This window comes from Sparus aurata, chromosome 9 (assembly GCF_900880675.1).
Source record: "Sparus aurata chromosome 9, fSpaAur1.1, whole genome shotgun sequence".
Taxonomy (NCBI): domain Eukaryota; kingdom Metazoa; phylum Chordata; class Actinopteri; order Spariformes; family Sparidae; genus Sparus; species Sparus aurata.
The window spans coordinates 5,719,618-5,740,076 of record NC_044195.1 but is presented as its reverse complement, the minus strand read 5'-3'; the positions used below and the strand labels follow the sequence as shown (position 1 = coordinate 5,740,076).

Here is a 20,459-nt window from a genome sequence, read left to right as displayed (position 1 = left end):
TCAAATTTTCATTATTTCATAATTTTATTTAAGGGGGTCCTAGTAAAAAAACATATACATACTTCAATTTTCAAAAAACACATTATTTTTATGCAGAGTAAGATTGTGTGATCACAAATAACACTGCTACAGCTGGTAACCATAGCTGCGGTACAGCCGTATATATTTTATATTATATATGAATATATATATTTAGATAACGCCTGTTACATAACATGCACATAAGTTACTGAAGCTTAACTCCAAACCAGGCAGTGCAGTAGCAGTGTTTCGTGTGGGAGAGAGTAACTCTCTTTGGCCTGGAGTTTGGGCTTGTTCTGTTGGCATACCTTTCAAATGCCCAAAAATGCGTCATAACACAATAAAGAAAAGGACACATATGTTCAATCAAGTCTATAGTTCGAAGCCTATCAAGTTCGATTTGCAAGATTACACAACTGTTCAGCTGCCTCACAAGGCAAACAACAGTTAACAGTTTAAACACATTCATTTCAATTCTGGTTTAAAGATTAATTCTGCAATTACATGCCAGTGTTTTGTTCCAGATGGCAATATTTAAGCATTGTCAACTTGCTTTTACTTTAGCTCTGTCTGCATCTGTTTTTTTTATGTTAATCTTTATCACATATTGTCTATACTGTATTTCCTTTGAGTTTAATATGCTGCTTTTTTGAGTTATTCCTTCCCTTATCATAAAATCTACTCAGATCAGTTTAAACTGTTTGTACGCCCGTGTGTTAATTAAAGGCAACCATGAAGTACAGACATTTTCATACTATTTTTTGTATTTTCTATTTCAAACGATGATCGGGGGGGGGGCTTTTTGCTTTTTGTTAACTGTTCAAAAGGGTTACATTTCTGAAGTCTTCGAGGGCCCAGTCATGTGACTATATGACGCTGTTACAGAGGCCTGCACAGTGCTCTATACCATGTTGCTGTGTCAGGGGTTTAAATGAGGCCCCACTGACTCTGTAGGGTTGGGTGGGGTATAAGAGCAAGGGTTAAACCTAACAGGACAGCAGTGCAGCAGTAGCATCAGCAGCAGCAGCAGCTCAATTACAAGTATGACCACCACTGATATGAGCATGGGCAAGGTAAACTTGTATTTTTACATACAAATTACAAATATTTTTACTGTTATTTACACAAAATATCAAGTTAAGTTATGTGCATGATTCCACTATCAATTTACCTATCCCTTGTTTTTCAGATCATCTTCTACGAGGACAGGAACTTCCAGGGTCGTTCCTATGAATGCATGAGCGACTGCTCTGACATGTCCTCCTACCTGAGCAGGTGCCACTCCTGCAGGGTGGAGAGCGGCTGCTTCATGGTCTATGATCGTCCCAACTATATGGGAAACCAGTATTTCATGAGGAGGGGCGAGTATGCTGACTACATGAGCATGATGGGAATGAGCAGTGGTATCAGATCTTGCCGTATGATCCCCATGGTAGGTATAAAAAAATATGTGTCATCCTATGGTTCTGTTGTGCTTGATTTCCCCCACAAAATCAGGTATTAAGATAATAATTTGCTTTAATTTTTTTCTGAAATATAGCACAGAGGCCAGTTCAGGATGAGAATCTATGAGAGGGAGAACTTTGGTGGTCAGATGCATGAGCTGATGGAGGACTGCGACAACATCATGGACCGCTATCGTATGTCTGACTGCATGTCCTGCAACGTGATGGACGGCCACTGGCTGATGTACGAGCAGCCCCACTTCAGAGGCAGGATGATGTACCTGAGGCCCGGAGAGTACAGGAGCTTCAGGGAGATGGGCATGAGTGGCAGCAGGTTCATGAGCATGAGGCGCATCATGGACATGTGCTAGACTTCTTCATTTTGAAATAAAAAATTTAAGATAAAAACTTACTCCTGTGACTATTTTTCCTGTATTTCAAGTTTACAAAAAATGACTTCATCTATACATTGAATAAACTTTGTGGACTAATGAGGGTCAAAATATAAAGAGGGTGAAATTGATGAGCATTAAGGACCGTTTGATCATATGTCTCATCAGAATGTTTAATTTCTGCAATGACATGGTTACCCACTGTCCTTGACCATTGGCAAGCTCCCTTTAGTAGACTCTCTGTGTCTGTATGTTCAGATAATGATGATCCTTGAAGAGATTCCAGACTTCCTTAATAATAACAATGACATAAGAGACAACATTGACCAAGAGTTAGACACACATTATCTGGTGCCCTCCTGTCAGATGACATGATTATATGAGAATCTCTATGACTTAAGTTTTATACTTACTGTATAAAACTGAGTGAATGTAAAGTTACTTTAAGCTTTTGGTGAGAATGTATCCGTGTATACAATCTTACTTGTGAGATTCTTAATGAGGTGCCACCATTTCTTGTGGATATTTATGACCTCATCTAAAGTAGCAGTTGTCAGACCTGAACCAGTTAGAGTGAGGCTGTATTTTTCAATACAATACTATACAAGATACAATTATACAATACAATAAACAATATTATTCAATATTCCCTATTACTTTTACTCCCTATTGTTACTTAATTGTTATGATATTATATTCATAAATCTGATTGTTACTGAAAACTCCAAGACAGCATCATAAAATACAACTAATGCAATAATAACAATGTTTACATGCTGTAAATAGCATGAATAATATCCAGTTAACCATTAACAAGTTTGAGCCCCCATTTGAAATTAAAACAATCATTTTAGATATACAGTTTACTATTTGCTGTATATGTTTTGTTGTTGTTGTTGTTCTGTCTAAATCTTGACTAAAAATTTGGAGTTAAAACAAATAATGATTAAAAAAAAATTATAAAACAAAAAAATTCTAAAACAAATAGTGAATGTTGTCACAAAGCAAATATTTTTCTTCACTATAGTATTCATTTACACCTTTAAACCAATACAAGCATAATTGTATGAGTGCTTGAAATCATTAACCTCCATTGTGACCTGTGGCACATCGTTGTTCAATAGAGATTGCAGTGTCAGTCCAGCGATATAAATTGAGATAACAGAAGAAATTTACTGAACTGTTGATTCACACTATGCCTTAAAAATGATTGACACATGTTCTTTCTATCTTATTTTTTATGGTATGTTACCTTTTGAGTTGAATCATCTTGATAATATTCAAAATAACTCAAAATGTGAATGATAGATAAAGAAGCCATTTGATCTAGAACGATACAGCTTGTGAGAGGATGCATAATAACCCTTTCCCATCAGCATTCATGAACAGAGGGACGAACATTGCATGCTCATGCTGACTCATGGCTTCCATACAACAGTTCCATCAATTGTTTGGATGTCATGTTAGGTATAAAAAAGGCCCAAGTCCAGGGCAGGATTGCTATAGCATCACTAAATCTATCAGCCACCATGCACGGCAAGGTAAGTTTATCACAGATACTTTGCTATACTTGTTCCCCAATGTTGCCTGCTTGCATTCAGCTCTTATCATTGCTTCATTATATTTTTATGTTGCATTGAGCAGAGAAAGCTTTCATGCATAATGATACACATAATGATATCTGTTTACTTGTTGGGATTAGTAACTATCTATGATGATACTAAACTTTGACTTTTCTGTTGGATTCTAGATCATCTTCTACGAGGACAGGAACTTCCAGGGTCGCTCCTATGAGACCAGCAGCGACTGTGCAGACATGTCCTCCCACCTGAGCAGGTGCCACTCCTGCAAGGTGGAGAGTGGCTGCTTCATGGTTTACGACCGTCCCAACTACATGGGTCAGCAATACCTCCTTAAGAGAGGGGAGTATTCTGACTATCAGCGCATGATGGGTTTCGGTGACTGCATCAGGTCCTGTCGCATGATCCCCATGGTATGAAATTCAGATTTCAAGAGATACAAAGTATTCAAGTTTTGATCAAAATGGCTAATCACATTATATTTAAATGGTCCGTTAACAGCACAAAGGGTCCTATAGAGTTAGGATCTACGAGAGGGAGAACTTCGGTGGTCAGATGCATGAGCTGATGGACGACTGTGACAACTTCCAGGACCGTTACCACATGTCTGATTGCCAGTCCTGCAACGTGATGGACGGCCACTGGCTGATGTACGAGCAGCCCCACTACAGAGGCAGGATGATGTACCTGAGGCCCGGAGAGTACAGGAGCTTCAGAGGCCTTGGATATGATGGAATGAGATACAGCTCTATCAGACGCATTACCGACTCCTGTTAACTTCACAAACAAATTTGTTCTTAAATAAAACTGGCCTCAAAAATAAAAGAAAGTTCATATCTTATATGGCATATTGGTAATCTATTTATTTGATTCATTATGTTTGTGTTTGTATAATTTGAATGCAAAATTGAATTTTTAAAAAATGAAAAGAGTATAGTGTTGTTGCTTCTTGATCGGTTCCATTATCCTCTGCATTGGTACTGAAAAAGAGAGACCTCAAATGTTGTCATTAACGACCTCATAATTTCGCTGGGGGGGACTCTTGGTTACCCATAAATATTCCCTCATAATATAGAATGGGGAAATGTCTGTAATCCTCATGAGGATTAAAGTAAACGTGTAGTTACAAAGAAATGCATTATGATAAAGGTTGTATTTGTCGATTAAAAGAAAAACATGTTGTAACAGTAGTAAAATAGGTAAGGCTGATGTGGTTGTTACAGGTTTTAAAAATAAATACAGATATTTTAAAGGTCAGCTTTGAGTATACAAGCAGTAAGTTGGAGGTATGGAATTATTTTTCACATAAAATATTGCATACGGTATAGGTATAAAGGTATAAATAATTCAACAACTGCAGGCTAAGCAAATCACATTTTTTAATTATCTAAAGCATTTTAACATTGGCTGGTTCAGTTGTTAAAGGCACAATCCATGAGTGGTGTGGAGCATACATTTCACCCCAACATTAGAGACCATATAGACATATGGACTCAGGTTTGTATGTAAACCATCTAGACTCCATTTAATAGGTGCCTTATATGGACTGGGCTTTAACATGATGGCAATATTCAAGAAGCCTAAACATTAAATGCAGTATTGTTCACAGCACTTGTGTTTAGATATTATCGTTACCATTAGCACATTTGAGACGTACCAAGAGAATTAAAACTGTATACTCTTCCAGAAAGAACTAATTGCTGTGGAGTGGAAAGAATTAACTTAAGGCTCATTCTTTATTGCAAAAAACATGAAAGAAAATGTTTAGTGAGTCAGATAAATAACCAGAGTTTACACCAAATGCATATAGTAAAGAATTATTGAATTGCCATTATTTGCCATTTTTTTTGATCAAGCGGTTTAAAGGTCCTATTTGTAAGAATATGTGATTTCTGAATCTCATTCCCAACTCATTAAATATTGATTGTTTGGGTTAGGGTAAGAGACTTAGAGATTTTAGGTCGGGTCGGCCACCATCCCAAAGCATCAGTTTTTGGTGAGTTGGAAATGAGATTCAAAAATCTAATTTCCTGACAAATGGGACCTTTAAGCGATACAAGAATAATTATCAATCAATCAATACCTTTATTTGTCCCCAGTGGGCACTTATTTTACCTTGTTGTATCTACACAATTTCTTCAATATGCCCAAAATGCATTCAATTCTAAAGAAGGACTTTATTTATTACACATGCACAAACAGGACCTATACTCATGCATTCGTGGAGAGGTATCAGCCAGGGGGCTTCCCCCATATGAGGCTCCATGTGCAATTAAGGGTTTGGTGCCTTGCTTAAGGGTATCTCAGCAGTAAACCTGGGTTGAACTGGCACCTCTCCAGCTATCAGTCCACTCTCTGTTTAAACTGGTCTTGAACCAGCAACCCTTTCATCCTCAAACTAAGTCTCAGAAGACAGAGGAGAAAAACCCGAAGTGGAAAGTGGGTATTGGTAACAGGCAACACTATTTGATTGCCTCTTGATCTTAATATAGGTTTAAAGCTGCTTTCAGTATTTTATGACACTAGGGGGCAGAAACAATTTCAAAGAAACATAGCCTGGATTACAACAAATCTGTCATACATCATCATGTCCATCTCAGTATGCAGCAACACTATATATTGTAGAACAACTTAGAAAGGGTTATATTAAATATTTGCCACATAACCATCTCAATTATGGTGTACCGATTCACACCTTAAAAACCCATAGAATTGAAGGTGCTACATTACTGTAGAGAAGGAAAAGTAACCTCCAACCGCCTCAAACACATTTTCAAATGCATTTGTGTCAGTTTTACTTTTGGTGATAAAAGGCTGTTCTGGCTTCACAGTTATTGAACTGCTTTACAATCAAATTCTACCAATTTCATCAAAAGTGAGCTGAAATCAGGTGGTTACTAATAAAGACTTGCTAATTAGATGCTCATAAAGGGTAAAATTCAGAAGTACATACCTATACATACTGTCTTTATTGGTACAGTTAGAAGTGTGAGTAAATACAGTTTATTAATAAAGTGTTTTTCAACTATAAAACAGAATGACTAATTGAATGAGATCAATTATATACCAGCTCTGAAAAGACTAATTAAAGATTTTTTTCTTGTTTTCTCCTCATGATGATATGCAGCTGCTTGTGTTTTTTGTTTTTGCCAATAAACATTATGTTCTGATATGTTTGTATGTTATGATATTTGTGCTGTTCTGACATGTTTTAGTAGTATGACGTATTATCATATCAATAAAGTACTCTATCCTTACATGTAGAAGTTTGTTTCTGCTTAAAATACAATTAGGTTTTGTTTTTTAAACTATTTGTATGAATAAAAGCATATTGCAAATTATTTAAAAATTGTTTTAAGATTAAATCATAGAAGACTTTAGAAACGAGGCCTTTGGTCTTGTACTGTACAGCACAGTATTCCAAACCATGAAATTCACTGTAAACAATGATGAGGCTGATTAAAACAGATACAAAAAAATGCTGAAATATACACATAAGACTTAACGTTTTACTAATTTAAACATCAGATTAGAGGTAACATATTTAATAAGCCGTTCAACATAAAGGTATGTTTGTGACACAGTCTCTATTATTCAGCAGCAAAGACAATACAAAGCGGGGCCTCTTCTCACAAATGCAACCACCGCAAATCATGTTCTGTTGAAGGTCACTTTGAATTGAACAGTACACGGGGGGCCTCTGCTCCATGTTGCGCTGTCAGGAATTTGAACAATAGGGTCATGTATCCTTTGGGTGCCAGGTCAGGTATAAAAGCAGCAGGGGTACATCAAGACACTTGTGCAGTCATTTTGAGCCAAAACCGTCTAAACTGTAGCCATGACCATGGGCAAGGTGTGTACAGCTGTAGCTTTTGATTCCATGCAGTCAAATATTGTCTAATTAATAATAGTTAGTCTAACATGAGAAAAAATATTATAAAATATGATATTATAATATTATAAAATATAAAATGAATTTGTACTTTATACAATCTATAGTACACTGTGGTGTCATCCTAATGGCTTCTTTTTTTTTTAGATCATCTTCTACGAGGACAGGAACTTCCAGGGTCGTTCCTATGAGACCAGCAACGACTGCGCTGACATGTCCTCCTACCTGAGCAGGTGCCACTCCTGCAGGGTGGAGAGCGGCTGCTTCATGGTCTATGACCGCACTAACTACATGGGAAACCAGTTCTTTGTCAGGAGGGGAGAGTACTCTGACTACCAGCGTATGGGCATGAGTGATTGCATCAGGTCCTGTCGCATGATCCCCATGGTACTATAACTCACTATTTCCTGTTCTTTTAAAATTACATTTTCTATGTATGAAAAATATTGAACCTGGTGGAATAACGGTATTTGAAAAAGGATTTCAATGGCTCATTTTCACTTATTTCAATTTACAGCACAGAGGCCAGTTCAGGATGAGAATCTATGAGAGGGAGAACTTTGGTGGTCAAATGCACGAGCTGATGGACGACTGTGACAACATGATGGACCGCTACCGTATGAACGAATGCCAGTCCTGCAACGTGATGGACGGCCACTGGCTGATGTACGAGCAGCCCCAATACAGAGGCAGGATGATGTACCTGAGGCCTGGAGAATACAGGAGCTTCAGGGAGATGGGCATGAGTGGCACCAGGTTCATGAGCATGAGGCGCATCATGGATTCCTGTTATTAAAGCACAAATGTATTAAGGCAAGATTTTAAATAAAACCTTGTGATTGTCTTTTAAATGAATTCCTCTGGTACTTATTACTAAATAGCCTTAAACACACAAAAAAATTCAACCTACTATCAAGGTAAAGAGGTTGCATAGATGGTAGATTTATGCACTAAAAAAGGTTATTAGGTTAAGCAACATGGATACAAACTGTTCTGTGTCATTACTTGCTCCAAATCTGAAAAGCCTACATACTGTTTATGTTTATCAATAACAGATACGGTATAAGTTTGATAACTGACTTCAAACTATACGTTGAAGAAGACTGACAACACGATTCTCCTTTGCACATGGTGGCCGCTTGAAATTAAATCAGTCAGGAGGTCAGTAAGTAACAAACATTTAAGGCACACTTTGTAATTACAATATAACATGTATGTTTGGAAGATAAAAGTATAGCATACATTTTTTATTAGGTTAACAAATTTAGCCTATTTTTTTATACAAGTGGTTCCAAACAAAGTGTAATATCCCAAGCAACAATGTTAGTCCTCTCACAAGGCACACAGCAAGCCTTACTGTACCATAGTAAGTCACATAAAGTGAGTGCAAAAATATTTATTTTGAATAACTGGAAAAAAAGAAAAAAATCATAGAGAATAACACCTGCTTACTTAAGCACGTCATATATCCTTATATTTATAAGCACTTGGTGTTGACTATATTATTATATATATGTAGTGTACAAAGTAATTCATAACATTGATTCACACTTGTTAAGAGGCTAAATATTTTCAGCATTGATTCTTGGTTTTTTACAACAAGATATTTAGTTTGTTACTCTGGCACGTAAAAACATATTAATCTTTTGTCATTTGGAACCAGTACTAGAACTTTAAAAAGGCTGATATTACAATGTTTGAATTCCAGTTGAGTGTGAAAGAGCCACGCACAGCCATCAGCCATGTTTGCATTGTGACTCATAATGGGAAAGGTACAGCAATTTGTTTTTGTAGTTCACCAGCATTTAGAAAATAAGATGGCAATTTTTGTGGAAATCACAAGACTTTTATGAACCATTAATTGACCATGAATCTGAATGAATAATTTAACATTCAACGTAAGGCCTAACCACAAATTAAAGTTATGTAACAATGAAAATTTAGGACAACAGGGAAAAAAATAATATTTAAACAGAATACAGTCCGACACCTAGACATAAATTCATCATGACGCATGAGACATGTAGATTATGATACAAAATTAGATAAATTAGTCATGACCAGTCAAACCAGGATGAATTTCATTGTTATGACATCAAGGAAATCGAAATATGATATTAAGTGATTTAAATACGTGCAATTTGAATTTTCGGAGCCCCTAGACTCCGCTTTACCAGCTGGACTGCTTGCTTCCCCTGCTCTAGTTCAGTTGCTACAGGGCATAGCCTACATCCCTAGTGTCAATGTTGGTTTCACCAATGTGTTGCTCTACTCCCGCACCATCGTAGGCACATTGGATGGGGTTAATGTTGTAAGCCTTCCCACAGGAGTGGTGTAGCCACTGTGGGGTCCCAAGTTTCTCATCAGTTTCTCATGCTATGCAGGATCAGACAGAGGCCATTGACCTGTCTCAATCTCCTGTTGAGGAGCAGGGTCAGGTGAGGTCCCTTCTTACTCAGTATACCCCAGTCTTTTCTGCTTATGATAGGGAAAGAAAGAATGATGGCAGTCTGCTCATGTGTGAAGACTGCCGGCAAATTAACAACAAAACACGGAAAGATGCATTTCCTCTGCCACATAACAAGCTTAGCAGATGACAATTGACTAAGTGGGTTGTTATCCATGTAGACCACACACCAAGACATGGAACAAGACACATATCAAGGACTCCCTGGGTGCACTGACAGGTGCATGCAGTTTTCCACGATGGACCTAGCCTATGGGTACAACTGCATTCTGCACTCCATTTGGGTTATTTGACTAGAACCACATGCCCTTTGGGCTTTGTAACGCCCCAAGCATCTTCTAGAAATTGATGCAACGAATATTCGGTGACCAACAATGTCACATCATTGCTTCTCAATGTTGATTACATTGTGGATTTCTCCTCCACAGTAGAACAACATCTTGAGAAGTTGGAGGTGGTGCTGGGTCGCTTTCGACAGGAAAGACCAAATTTGCATTTTTCAGGCGAGAGGTGTGCTACTTGGGCCATGTGATATCGGACAAGGGGGTTTCCACTGATCCAAGTAAGGTAGAAGTGGTAGCCAACTGGCAGCCTCCCACTACCATCTCCGAGCTGCGGTCTTTCCTGGAGTTCGCCAACAATTATCGTCAATTTGTAAAGGGCTTTGCCAAGTTGGCGGCCCCTCTACATAGGCTGGTGGCAGAGCTGGGAGGCACAGGTCCTAAAAGAGGGCAGTGTTGGGTGCCATTGGGAACTGGCGGAGGAGTTCCATAACAGTTTTTTAGGCACTGAAGACTGAGCTAACCACTGAACCAGCACTCGCTTGCGCTGACTTCTTACAACCCTTTGTTCTTGAGGTGGATGCAAGTTATGGTGGCCTTCGGGTGGTGCTTTCGCAGGTGTAAGGAGGTAAGGTCAGTCGAGGTCTGAGGCCCACAGAGTGCAATATGCAGAACTACAGTTTGATGAAGTTGAAGTTAGTGGGCACTCAAGTGGGCCATGACAGAGAAACGGAGACACTTTGACATGCAGCTAGGGGGAGCTGGGATTCGAACCACCAAACCTCCAATTATTAGACAACCCTCTCTACCTCCTGAGCTACAGCCACCCTGGAGATTTGACTGCCATGGTCCCCAACACTTCCCAAACCCTTACAGTAAGTCTTGCAGTTGTGTAGGGCTGAAGCAACCCAACCTACCATCACAGTCCTGCCTCATCATGCATCTTTCAACATGACTAATCTCCAACAGACTGATCCCGCTATCCAGGAAGTGTTGGTGTTTTGGAGTGGGAAGCGGCGTCCCAACCTGGAGGAGCGACACAAGTCTCTCGATCAGCATTGGCTTTACTCCAACAGTGGGACAGCCTGGTTGAGAGGAGTGGATTCCTCTATCGCCAGGTTTTTCGCCCTGATGGTGCTGAGCCAGTGCTCCAGCTGCTGTTGCCGGATGCCTTAAAGGAGGAGGTGCTGACTCAGGCTCGCCAGGAGCATGGCCATCAAAGTGGAGAGAGAACACTGGAGCTACTGCAGCCACGGTGTTACTGGCCAGGTTTGTCCTCTTAGGTGGCGCAGTGGTGCCAGGCCTGTGAGTGGTGCCAAGTGGCCAAGGATACCCAACCGGCTGCTCGTAGGTTAAGGGGACATTTGTTTGCTTCCTGACCTAATGAGATTACAACATTGATTACACCATGTTGGAACCTGCCAATACTGGACTGGCAATGTCCTGGTGATGATGGATGTCTTCACACTGGTTGTTCCCACACGCAATCAATGTGCCTCTACTGTGGCATAGGTTTTGGTGGTAGAGTGGTTTTACAGGTTTGGTGTTCCAGCTCGTATACACTCAGACCAGGGCTGCAATTTCAAGAGTGTTCTAATCCAGCAGCTTTGTGGCCTTGACGACATTGAGGCATATCGTACAACCCTGTACCATCCAGCAGGCAATGGCCAATGTGAACGCTTCAATAGGACCCCTCCAACTTGTTGCGCAACTTGAGTTCCTGCTTTCCACAGGTACTCTATTGTTTTAACACTACTACCCATTAGGCCACTGGTGAGTCACCCTTTTTCCTGACGTTCAGCCAGGAACCCCGGCGACCAGTTGATTTCCTGCTGGGTAGAGTTCAATAGCCTTTTGGCAGATGTTGACGAGTGGATTCAGGAGCACCAGACCCAACTATGGATTGCCTCTGGAGGGGCTAGGGAGCAGTTGAAAACTGAAAAGAAGAACCATGACAGCATGTTCACGATGCACCACTGAAGGAGCATAAGTTGGTATTGCTGCGTGATTTCCATGGCAGAGGACATCATAAAATCCAAGATCTCAGGAGCTCTGTGGCATTCCAAGTCCTGAATGCACCTCAGGAGGGTGGATAGGTATAGGTAATGCTAGGCAAGTCAGTCGTACCCTGTTAAAGGCCATGGTCAGAAAGGACTCCCCAGATGGTGCCTCCACCAATAATCCACTCCTCGTCAATGAGCCACCCTCAGAGAACGACTTGTTATGTGACGGTGATTTGTTGGTCCTCTGGCGCGATCAGCATTCAAATGTCTACCATCTTCTCAGGTCTGTGGGGGAAGTAGCACATGAGGCCACAAGCTCTCTTGGCCCTGTATATATTGCAGTTTCTGCCTGCTTTCGGTTTTGGAACTAGCCCAGGTACTCTATGTCTTGACTGGCTCATCAGGTCAACAATGCAAGATGGAGGAGTAGATTGTAGCTGAACGGAGCTGCAGTATATTTTGCTCCAGTTTACGTGGTCCCATATGTTTTGCTCTCAAATGCTCAGTGATCGACAGCCAATCAGTGTATGCAAGCATATTATTAATGCAGGTAGCGGTCCTCTTGGGGCACTTATGTGGGTCTTAAAGTGCACGCTAGCCACCTGCCTACTAGCCTAGCCTCACCGGCTGGCCTCGTGTCGGATCCAGGGCTTGCTAGTCACTAGCCTAGGACTGTTGACACCCTCGACAGTCCCAAGTGCCTCCCCCAAAAAAGCTATATCCCTGATCACATCCTGGCTCCTTGACATCCGCCTCCCTGGCCTGCTGTTCTTTGCTGCCCAAGGGCTCGTCTTCGCTGCTGCCCCGCACCCCAGAGCCTGCCTGCCCATCACCACAGCTCCAGCGGGCCCCCTCCTATGCTGCCGGCCTCCTGCTAGGCCTCCAGAGGGCCCCTGCCTTCACCTCCGACCTCCAGGTCCTCGCCTTTTCTCAAAATTGTGACAATAAAATGCAATATAAAAGATTCCTTGCATTGGAAAAACATTTGTTGAATATGTGTTTTACTATACCTATTGCTCCTGCTGCTGCTGCAGCTGATTCTGTTGACAATGCTAATGATAGGGTGGCAATAGTGGAAACAATAATTTGTGTTTCAGTCGCTGTCTTACACAGTTTTAACAAGGCACATCGTTTGAAATGAACAAAATGAGTATGAAAAACTGGTGTATTCAAAACATCTACAGAGCAAAGTAAGGTTTGAGCACATGCACAGTGTATCACTTTCTGGTGTCACTAAATTTGAGGATTCATTGAAGAAAAGATGATGCCTTTCCAACACACATCAACCGCAATATCACACAGTTTTACCAAACACTCAACAACCCCCAGCCCCAGACTGTCTGGTTATACCTGCCCAACTGGCGATATTATTTGATGGAAAATCAGACATGGTTCTGGGGGTACATATGTATGTCCTTCATTTTATGAAATGTTTGAGTCACCCCATAACATAATTGTAAACACAGATGCAAAGTCTGTTTTACAATCGAGTGTCTTACCCATCCAAGCGATACCATGGAAAGCAGTGCAGGTAAAGGCATATGCAAATCTCGATTTTGTTCTGATCAACACAAATTAAATAAGAAACAACATAATTTGATACCATGTGATACACTAGTACTTTGAGACATGTGGCAGATCCTATAGAAAATGGGAAAAGGGTGTTCAGTTGTTCTGTGCCCACACTGCGGTGAAGAGAGACGGGGAGGAGATGTGTTCGGTAGGAACACATAAGATGTGTTCAAAAAAGGAAGGTAATAAGCTGGAGGCAGATAAAAATGTGTACCAACAAGGCGGTGAGGAGCTGCAACAAGCTTCTTCTAAACTCATTGTGGGGTAGATTTAGCATTAGGAATAATGTTCAATGATCATTATGATGTGCAGTTTTGTTTCATCTCAGATGATGTGGCAATAGTGCAGTGGTGTCATGCTGACAGCAGCTCTCTAGTGAAAGATTTAAGCATCTTCATAGTAGCCATGACAACAGCGGACTCATGCTCTGTGATGTGATAAATTCCAACAATGTGTTACTTGGTTTTTACTGGAGATTACAGCATCCATTTAGTTTGCTGGTATTTTGTCAAGAGCATTCTGAAAAAATGCATGTTTAATAACATGTTTATATACCAAATATTTTTCATAGGCCTTTAATGATGCCACCAGCTCAGCCGACGGATATATTCGTATTGATTATAAAGCCAAGGCGCTGGATTACTTAAAGGGACATTCTGGTGTAAATTTAATCCATGGTCTAAATCACCGTGAAACTGTGTTAGACTCCCGTGGAGATCAGATGCCCCGGACTATGTGCTGAGACCCTATTTGTACTGTTGCTGAAGTTTGGTGCTGTTCTGAGCATTTTTTGTCGCTTTTTGGTGGCGGTTTATATTTGGACCCATTTACTGCAATGTATTCTTGTCGTGCGGTCGTTTCTGAGGTTGATAAAACTCCGTAAATTAGCGGTCTGCTAACTTGATCTCTCGAGAGGGAGTCTAACACAGTTTCACGGTGATTTAGACCATGGATTAAATTGACACCGGAATATCCCTTTAAGACTCAGAACCACTTCGCGATCAGATCATCTGGTTGTATACATTTCTAAAAAATAGAAGGTGTAACAATGTCACTGCATATGCAGAAGAGTCTGGTTCTGTTGGAGCTGTTATTTAAATTGAAGCCAAGTGTGCGAAGGGTTATTTTAGGCAACGCAAGGGCAGACTTTGTTTATGCGCTCTGTGAAATAGCTTTCAATGTAGTGCACGGCAACATCCCATTGTTCTTATGTTCTTTAATAGCTACAGAAGTCCAAATCATGAGCAAATTTTGGTGTAATTTAAAATGAGTATTTCTCTAAACCATTGAAAGATCTACAAATCATTATTTTCATATGATCAATGGGACAAAAGACTTTGTGTAATGTGAAGGTTTCTAATGACTTTGAGGTTGTTTGACCACAGCTAATCCATTAATTCCGTAGCGATTCATTGAAACACAATACCATTGTAATATTTACATGCACAGACTATTCCAATGCATTATATTATGCTTTTTATGTATTATTCAGTCATTTGCTAAGTTTTTACATAACCTATACATTAGGTCCTAAAGTATAGGTTTTTCTGAGATGTCTGCAACTTTTGGCCCGGAGGAAAACCTTCTTGTAGTCTTGAACACTAAGAATGACAACATATTTTTGGCACCAAGGTATGTCCTGTCTGATTTCCTGTCAGGATGTTGATTTTGATGGGTTGTGTAAATCTTAAAACTCTGTAATTTTTAAATTAGCCTTCTGTAAATTATATTACATTGACAGTATTTTCTGTTTTTCTTTCATTTCAGATTTACTCACTGGCCACCATCAAGGACCACAACACAATACATGTCACATGGAACAGCCTTGCCCATACGTAGACGTGAGGTGGGGAAGAGGATGAATTGGACGGGGATAAATGAGAAAAAATCTTTCAGCCAGATGGCATCAAAGACTCTGCTCTGTCCCAGTAATTCTAATAAAAACAATTTGAAGTCACACTGCGTTTTGTATAAGCCTTTTAGTGGCTTGCCCCCTAGTGGTCTGCAAATAGATTTGGTAAAATATCACATTTACAATTCAGTGTTTCTTAAACTGTCTGTGACTTTGAATGACTCCAAAGCCTCATAGTGAGTACAACAGATGTGTTGTTTTTAATGTTAAATGAACTCATATGTAAAATCAATCACTGGTTTTTAAATTGGCTGTTTTGTTGTGTTGTCAGACTTCATGTAGTCTTGCTGACCGTTTTGTGACTTTTTTAGCAACATGTGCTTGCATAACATATGTTCGTTGGTATTATGATTTGTTTCAGAAACAGTCAGCGCAGTGGGTTTTATGAGACTGAAATGTTCTGGTTTGGAACCAGACATTGCTTCACTGATGTCTCAGAAAATCACCCCAGTAATAACTTTCCCAGTAATATTTTCATGTCTGTAAACATCATTTAAAGTTAGGATCCCAGCATCTTGAAATGTGTACCTAAAGTTAGAATGAAAAAGAAAATAAATAGATTTTGATTATATTTAGGCTCCCATTTCATTTTTTCCAGTAATACATTTCAAAGTACTTGCATTTTTGTAATAACCTCTATTGAGTAAGTGAAAGTTTCATAGCTGACTGCTGTGTAGTTTTATTTAACATGAGCCTCACTGATAGGCTCCGCTAGAATGACAGGGTGGCTTAAAGGATAGGATAGGCTCTGATTTTTTCATGTGGTGACTGAATTGGGTCATTATAAATAAAGCCAGACTTATAATAAGTATTTTGGCATTTATAAAGAAAAGGAAATGTTTATTCTGTGATCATTTATTTCGGTTTCTGACAGGTGAGCCATTTTGAACAAGGGACCTGGAAAGGGACTAGACCAAATAAGCCACTTAATTAACAAACCCAAATCAAATTCAGGCCAGATCAGATCTGGCCTGATGGACGATTGTTGAGATGTTTTCTGAGCAGATACGAGTCGGGTGTGAGCTACAGCCAGTCTGGATCCATGATCCTTATCTGTTCCGGATCCGTCTTGTTGTGCAAGTGGACTCCGATCTGGATCCATTCTGAGCATCCATTCCTGACCATGAGCTATCTGGGCTGCATCACAGCAGCCAACTCCAAAGTGCTCCTAGCTGGCCTCCTTATGGACGTAATACAAAATTATTGCCTGTAAAGACCTCCTGATAACCTAATAGACAACAGTCTTTGCCAATTCATTTTTAAAAAGCAATGTCCAATGGGGAAACTCCCAACGCTCAGCCAGCAGCACCAATATGTAACTTTGTCACTCAGGCAGTAGGTAAGGCAGTTAGTCACTGACCACCACGGTTATAAAGCTGAACTTGCAGTCAAACCAACAAGTAATCATATAAGAAGACAACCTAGTTAAACTGCTGGCTGATTTCAACCTGCATGACTACCTGAACTGTGGATGCTGTTAGATCTCTGCAATAACTTTGGTGGGTACAAACTTATGATAACAGAGATAATGGCCAAACCTCCAAATACAAGAAACAAAAAAAATTAAGATCCCAGTTGCATTAAACTGCAGTTATATTTTTTAAGAATAAAGATATTTTTCATGTGAACAAGCCATGAATAGGATGAGAAATTATCATCACATTAAATTTAGTCATGTTTATATGGCCTGTTATTAAGTTCAGGTTTAATAGCAGCTATAAATCCTGACTTAGTGATGGAATTCAGTTAGATAGTTAGTTATGTGAACAAGTAGGGACAAACCATACAAAAGAAGCAAGAGCTGTAGAAATACGGTTATGAATTACACATCATTTTTATTCACTTAAGTCAGAAAGAGAAGTCTAGCACATATCAGTGATGCGCCTCATGCTCATGAACCTGGTGCCACTCATGCCCATCTCCCTGAAGCTCCTGTACTCTCCGGGCCTCAGGTACATCATCCTGCCTCTGTATTGGGGCTGCTCGTACATCAGCCAGTGGCCGTCCATCACGTTGCAGGACATGCAGTCGTTCATACGGTAGCGCTCCATGATGTTGTCGCAGTCGTCCATCAGCTCATTCATCTGACCGCCGAAGTTCTCCCTCTCATAGATCCTCATCCTGAACTGGCCTCTGTGCTGTAATAGAGAACAGGAAAAATGTAAGTATGGCCATTACCACATGTTCTAAAATTAAGACTTAAGCAAAAATCAAATCTCTTACGAAGGGGATCATTCTGCAGGATCTGATGTTGTCGAACATCATTCCCATGCTCATCATGCGCTGCATGTCATGGTACTCTCCCCTCCTCAAGAAGAACTGCATGCCCATGAAGTTGGGACGTTCATAGACCATGAAGCAGCCGCTCTCCACCCTGCAGGACTGGCACCTGCTCAGGTAGGAGGACATGTCGGAGCAGTCGCTCATGCACTCATAGGAGCGACCCTGGAAATTCCTCTCCTCGTAGAAGATGATCTGAAACAGAGAACAGAGGGAAGATCTGGGTGTAAGAATCAAGCTGTGATCATATCAGTGCCAAGAATAACACTGTGACTGAATTTGCAGTGTGAATTTTTTATTTATTTTTTTTCAATATGTGAAAATATAAGTAAACATCCCATTACCTTGCCCATGATGGTAGTTTAGGTTGTTCCCAGTGGATGGTTCAACTTGCTCTGCCTATTGCATCGCTCCAGCGCCTTTTTATACAAAATCCCAGGGACCACGATGTGTTGTTATTCAAATGTGCAAAGCTGATGAATTAGCAGTATGACTTTTGCTGAACGGGGCCTATAAATGCATGACAATGGTTCTCTATCCATACATTTCTGGCAGCGGTCATCTGCATTGTCTATTATAAGCATAAGCTTTGTGTGTTTCATTCCCAGTCAGAAGGTTCTCCACATATGGCCCGATCACCACTGATGGAAAGAAAATGACATCAGGCCACATCTCTTACAATTACATGAGAAACCCAGAAGTAGTAAAAATATTTAGTTGGCATAAAGAATTAAACATACTGACTTTGTGTTTTTGTATTTTCACAAGTTTCCCCCCACTGATAACAAATCCTGTTTTGTAAAGAAAAGAATGTAGTTTAATGTGATCTAATGTAAATGAAGTGCAATGTGTACATGTAATTATTTTACTTGTGTTGTTATGTAACCTACATTGGAAGTTATAATCTCTAAAGATTTGTGAGTAACACTAAGGCATGTTGCTAATTTAGAATAAGTTTAATATTTTATTTGTTGTTGTTTTTTCTAGTCCCTAATAAATAAATGAGCAAAACAGCAATGCTTTTGCATGGTAGGAGTTAAGCAACTAGGATGTGATGAAGCAGCTCAATTTTAATCTATTTAAATTATAGATTCAATGTCTTTCTTGCAAACAAAATGAATTAGGAATTTTAAAACATGGACCATCCAGGTTGTCCGTATGAGCAGAGGAATTTATTCAAATGATGAAAACTGATATTAACTTTATATTATATAGTATGGATGAATTGATTAAAAAACATGTCATTTTAATTTTTTAATGGTCAGTAATCATTTGATTGAGCACTGTTCAATGTGTCAAAAGTCAAACCTTAAAAAAAAGGTGTTATAGGCCGGGGTATCAACTTCAGAAGGCTCCAGTTGATACACAAGTGCATCTCTGCACCTTTGTTTTCTGTTTTTTGCACATTTTCAACTTGCAGAGTTCAAATAAGTGTAGAGTATGCCACTTAAATTGTATCAATAAAAATAAAATGTGCCAAAGTATAGTGGAGAAACAGAATAAATCATGACATACATGAAACAAACAAAAAAAATGCAGCAAACAGTCAGATCTGTGTGAAGTGAAAAGGAGACTGTAACTGTTCTCAAATGAATACATTCTCTCTCTATTACTTCATACAGTGGTGGTCTCGTGCTGTCTGCAGGGCAGGGGCAAAATTCATGGAAAGAGCTGCAAGGAGTGCAAAAATTCTGTGTTCATTTATATGTTGATATAGTTCCAGTAAAAATGTTTTAAGGTAGTTAAACACTGACAAATTATTGTTCTTGTACAGTTTTATTACCTGTATTATCATTCCTACAAAATATCCTTAAATAAATAATCTTATTTATATTATTGATCCTATCCTACCCTAAAAATGTCCTAAATAGATAAAATGATGCTGTCCTATCATGTACTAAACAAGTAGGACATGGACAATTTGTTGTTATTATCATTATTATTATTATTATTATTATTATTATTATTATTATTATTATATATTAAAAATAATAGGAATAATATTATTATTTTTCTTGAAATGTGTTTGAAATTAGCAGTAAATTTGGATTGAACCTTGGCTAGCAAATTTTATCTATCTTTTTTCCTATTTTTCACTACTAAACTCTGCCATTTTGACACTCAAAATTACACGTGTAACTGGAAGACCAACGTTTGTTGAGCAGGTTAGCAGAAAAAATTAAAACAGGAATGCAAATATTGAATGATCAACATTTGTTGTATCAATAATACTCCCTGTGGATCCCACCGCCTGCAAAGAAAAGCATTGGGGCAGGGTGCTTTGCTAGCTGGTTGGGAGCTTGGCATTCTGGCTCCTGGCATTACAGACCCGGCAAGGAAAAATGTCACCTTTCTTGCAGTGAAGGAGTTGGTGCAGGAGGTGGAGCGATACCAACTAGATATAATTGGTTGGGCTAAATGGTTGTCCATTGTTAAAAGCATCCAGTTGGTGTTGGGATACTCACAAGCCCCCAGCTGAGCGTTGAAAAACCTGGAAGGTTAGTGAGTGTGCTTTGTTACTGGACTGTGCATGTCATGGACTTGCCATGTCTTGGTACCAGAATACCAAAGATCAAAGATCAGACCTTGTAGTCAAATCATCAGACCATTGTCT

General features: G+C 39.5%; 3 protein-coding genes across 20 annotated transcripts; 2 read left to right on the top strand and 1 right to left on the bottom strand.

The window, feature by feature from the left end:
• Nucleotides 1–1,006: 1,006 nt before the first annotated feature.
• LOC115587736 (gamma-crystallin M3-like) lies at nt 1,007–17,511 on the top strand. Of its 4 annotated transcripts, none has more exons than XM_030427701.1 (4): nt 1,007–1,094; nt 1,211–1,453; nt 1,562–1,739; nt 17,488–17,511. In XM_030427701.1, the coding sequence occupies exons 1-4, from the start codon at nt 1,065–1,067 to the stop codon at nt 17,490–17,492; spliced, it is 456 nt and encodes a 151-aa protein (XP_030283561.1). In that variant the 5' UTR covers nt 1,007–1,064; the 3' UTR covers nt 17,493–17,511. The 4 variants fall into 4 exon arrangements, with proteins under 4 accessions (XP_030283561.1, XP_030283559.1, XP_030283560.1 ...); XM_030427699.1 differs by having other exon boundaries at nt 17,479–17,502; XM_030427700.1 differs by lacking the exon at nt 17,488–17,511 and adding an exon at nt 17,449–17,472.
• LOC115587730 (gamma-crystallin M1-like) lies at nt 1,810–18,248 on the bottom strand. 15 transcript variants are annotated; one of them, XM_030427681.1, is made up of 5 exons: nt 18,190–18,248; nt 17,789–18,040; nt 17,442–17,703; nt 8,054–8,082; nt 4,054–4,145 (listed from the first exon to the last, which is right to left on the bottom strand). In XM_030427681.1, exons 1-5 carry the CDS (start codon nt 18,196–18,198, stop codon nt 4,104–4,106), a joined length of 594 nt encoding a protein of 197 aa, XP_030283541.1. In that variant the 5' UTR covers nt 18,199–18,248; the 3' UTR covers nt 4,054–4,103. The 15 variants fall into 15 exon arrangements, with proteins under 15 accessions (XP_030283552.1, XP_030283545.1, XP_030283548.1 ...); XM_030427692.1 differs by lacking the exons at nt 4,054–4,145; nt 8,054–8,082 and adding an exon at nt 1,810–1,833 and having other exon boundaries at nt 17,498–17,703; XM_030427685.1 differs by lacking the exons at nt 4,054–4,145; nt 8,054–8,082 and adding an exon at nt 1,814–1,838 and having other exon boundaries at nt 17,469–17,703.
• On the top strand, nt 3,326–4,279 carry LOC115587734 (gamma-crystallin M3-like). The gene is made up of 3 exons (XM_030427696.1): nt 3,326–3,399; nt 3,609–3,851; nt 3,940–4,279. The coding sequence occupies exons 1-3, from the start codon at nt 3,388–3,390 to the stop codon at nt 4,213–4,215; spliced, it is 531 nt and encodes a 176-aa protein (XP_030283556.1). The 5' UTR covers nt 3,326–3,387; the 3' UTR covers nt 4,216–4,279.
• Nucleotides 18,249–20,459: the final 2,211 nt, after the last annotated feature.